This window comes from Nannospalax galili, unplaced genomic scaffold (assembly GCF_000622305.1).
Source record: "Nannospalax galili isolate Female #2095 unplaced genomic scaffold, S.galili_v1.0 scaffold339, whole genome shotgun sequence".
Classification (NCBI taxonomy): Eukaryota; Metazoa; Chordata; class Mammalia; order Rodentia; family Spalacidae; genus Nannospalax; species Nannospalax galili.
This window is the reverse complement of record NW_008344185.1, coordinates 291,561-295,440: the sequence shown is the minus strand read 5'-3', so window position 1 is coordinate 295,440 and position 3,880 is coordinate 291,561. Positions and strand designations below refer to the sequence as shown.

Sequence of the window (3,880 nt, the reverse complement as noted above, 5' to 3'; positions counted from 1 at the left end):
GCAGGCGGATCTCTATGAGTTCAAGGCCAGCCTGGTCTACATAGTGAGTTCCAGGACAGCTGGAGCTATAGGGAGACCCTATCTCAAAAAAGACAAAAAAGAAGTTGCACCTATCCTTAACTTAACTGAGACCACATCTTACACCTATTTGCACATCAACATAAAGTGGCCCCCAAACTGAACACCCAAATACCTCTCAGCTGGGCCATAACCTGACAAGTTGGGGAAACAGCAAACAAAGATACAAATAACCATTCAACAAAGATGATATCACTTACCCATACCACCAACGACACAAGTCCAGATGTCTAGTTCTCGTTGAAAAAACACAAACAATGTGAATAACCAAGATAAAATGTCTACTACAGAATAGTATCCACATCATAATATTTCCTGAGAATGGCAACCTAGTGGCTGCACAAGAAAGTGATTTCAAAATAGAAATTATGAATGTATTCAAGGAACTCAAAAGAGGATATGAATAAATGACTAAGTGAAGACCACAAAAACGAATAAAGTAAAAATTCAAAACATGAAGTTAGAGTTCAATAAAAAGATAAAAAGACCAAACCTATGACTCATAGGCATAGAAGAAGGAGGAGAAACCCAGGACAAAAATATTTTTAGTAAAATCATAGAAGAAAATTTCTTAAATCTAGGAAGATACCTATCAAAGTACAAAAGGATATAGAAGACCAAAAAAGAAACCTCCCATATCATATAATAGTCAAAACGCTAAATGAATAGAAGAAAGAAAAGTTATTGAAAGCTGTGCGGGTGAAAATCAAGTCACACATAAAGGCAGGCCTATCAGAATAACAACTTACTTTTCAATGGAGACTCTGACAGCTAGAGGGCTTGTACCAATGTCATATAAGTCATGAAAGAAGACAGATTCCAGGCCAGACTACTATACCCAGCAATGCTATCAGTTGTAATTGAAAGAGAAAGACGAAAACTTTCATGATAAAAACAGATTTAAGGAATTTTTGTCCATGAAACCAGCTCTACAGAGAATACTTGGTGGAATAATACTTTAGTCTGAAGAGAAGATTAAACACTCTCAAATAATCCCAGACAGTCAGCCAAAAGAAGTCTAAGAAAATAGTACTACAGCACCAACATAACAGGGTATAATAAACACTGGTCAATAATGACTCTCAATATTAATGGTTTCAACTCCTCAGTAAAAAGACACAGACTAACTAGTTGGATTAGAAAACAGGATCCTTGAGCCAGGCATGGTGGCATACGCCTTCAGTCCCAGCACTTGGGAGGCAGAGGCAAGCGGATTTCTGTGAGTTCAAGGTCAGTGTGGTCTACAAACTGAGTTCCAGGCCAGCTGGGGCTACAGGGAGACCCTGTCTCAAAAAGACCAAACAAACAAACAAACAAACAAACAAAAAACAGGATTCATCAATTTCCTGCATCTAAGAAACATACTTCACCAATAATGATCAACACCATCTTAAGGTATAAGGATGGAAAAAGATATTCCAAGCAAATAGAACGAGGAGGCATAGCTGCTCTAATATCTGACAAAATAGACTTCAAACTAAAACTAGTCAAAAGAGACAGGGAAGGTCACATCATACTCATTAAAGGAAAAGTACATCAGGAAGATATTTCAATCTTGAACATACATACACCACACATAGCAGCACCCAATTTCATAAAAGAAACATCATTAGATCTAAAACCACACATTGACGAACACAGTCCTAGTGGGTGACTTCAGTACTCCACCATCACCAATAGACAGGTCAGCCAGACAAAAACTAAATGGAGAAACCCCTGGTATTAAATGACATTATAAATCAAATGGACCTAACAGACATCTACAGAACATTCCACCCAAATATCAAAGAACAAACTTTCTTCTCAGCAGCCCATGGAACGTTCTCCAAAATAGGCTACATGTTAGGACACAACATAGGTTGCCACAAATTTAGGAAAATTGAAATATCATCCTGTATTCTGACCACAAAGGAATGAAGCTAGATATCAACCACAATTAAAATGGGAAGAAGTACACACACTCATAGAATCTAAGCAGCACACTAGTGAATTAAATTTTGATCAAGGGAGAAAACAAGAAAGAAAATTTAAAATTCCTAGAACTGAATGAAAATGAAAACACAGCATGCCCAAACCTATGAGACACTGAAACAGAGTTGGTTCTTTGAAAAGATACTAAAAGAGTGACAAAACTTTAGCTAAATTAACCAAAAGAAAGAGAGAAGAACTAAATTAATAAACTCAGAGATGAAAAGGGAAACATTACAACAGACCCTAAGGAAATTCAGAAATCCATACGGACATAGTTTAAAAATCTATATTGCACTAAACTAGAAAATCTAAAATAAATGGATAAATTCCTAGAAATATATGGCCTACCAAAGTTAAATCAAAATAACATAAATAATTTAAACAGACAGATAACAATCATTGAGATAGATGTAATGATTAAAAATCTCTCAGGGAACTGGTAACAAGGCCAATGGCTGTGGTCAATAGGCTGCTCGAGGGCTGCTGGGAACCCGGAAGTCTGGTGGGATGCCAAGGGTGTCTGCTGTGTGGCAATCCGCACCTTTGGGCGAGTTTTACAAAGAGCATTCTTACCCCATAAGGCACATTCAACAAAGGACATGGAGAAACTCTTTCAGCTGGTGAGAACTATTGTACCTGTTCTAACCTCGAAGAAACACAAAGGGCAAGATGGAAGAGGAGGCTGACTGTCAAGAGTACACGGGAGCTCCATATTATGCAGGAATCTCACCTCTCAAAGTGAGTGCAGATTTGATCCGTGTGTTCTGTGCCAGGGAGGCTGAGCCTGCGATCAAGTCCTATAGCCCCAAGCTGATTGTTCTGTTCCTTGACAGTTCTGATGCTATCCAGGAGGTGGAGAAACGGCTTTCCAGGCTGCACGCCTTTGTCCTGGGGCCTGGCCTAGGTAGAGATGACTTCCTCCTCAACAATGTCAGGGGCATTTTGGAAGCAACTAACGCCAAGGACATCCCCATCATCACTGACACGGATGGCCTGTGGCTGATTGCACAGCAGCCACCCTTTATTCATGGCTACCAGAAGGCCGTTTTCACTCCCAACCTTGTGGAGTTTGGCAGACTCTGGGAAGCTGTGCCCACAGGTTCTGTGGATGCCAAAGACCACAGTGGATCTGTGTTGAAGCTCAGCCAGGTCCTGGGGAACATCACAGTGGTCCAGAAAGGAGAGCATGACCTGATCTCTGACAGCCAGCAGGTGCTTGTGTGTAGCCAGGAAGGCAGCAGCTGCAGGTGTGGTGGCCAAGGAGACCTCCTGTCAAGCTCCCTGGGTGTCACGGCATACCGGGCCCTCCTCGCCAGACAGGAAAACACAAATGGCTCCAACCCGCTCTTGGTGGCTGCACAAGGGAGTGCAACTACCAGGACTTCCAGACATATGATCGCTCCAGGACCACCACAGACATGACTGCCAAGGTAGGAATTGCCTTCTGTAAGCTGTTCAAGACCTGAGCCAGTAAGGGCTGAGGGAGTGTGGCAGGACACTGCACCCTCCCAAATGTCCTCCTTGTGCCAAGCTGCAGGCCCAGCAGGAGCTGCTTGCTGGGTCTTAGCTAAACTGGCTGACCAAGAATTTGGGGGAAAAAAAAAATCTCTCAACTAGGGAAGGCTAGTTGATGAGAGAAAGTTGGAAATTCCAGTCATTGAATCTCCAAGGACTGAAGAGGGCTACATCACAGCTGCTTTAAAAAAAACAAACAATCCCACAGGCCTCTCTCTGGGGTAAGTCAATCACCTTGATGCCCCCAGCCTCATTAATCCACCCATCTCCTCCACCTGTTTCTCCTCCTGGCCTGGGTCCTGTCCAATTCCTTGTC

General features: G+C 42.1%; 1 protein-coding gene across 1 annotated transcript; it reads left to right on the top strand.

The window, feature by feature from the left end:
• Nucleotides 1-2,718: 2,718 nt before the first annotated feature.
• On the top strand, nt 2,719-3,471 carry LOC103739906 (ATP-dependent (S)-NAD(P)H-hydrate dehydratase-like). Its single transcript, XM_017799952.1, has one exon. It carries the CDS (start codon nt 2,719-2,721, stop codon nt 3,469-3,471), a length of 753 nt encoding a protein of 250 aa, XP_017655441.1.
• Nucleotides 3,472-3,880: the final 409 nt, after the last annotated feature.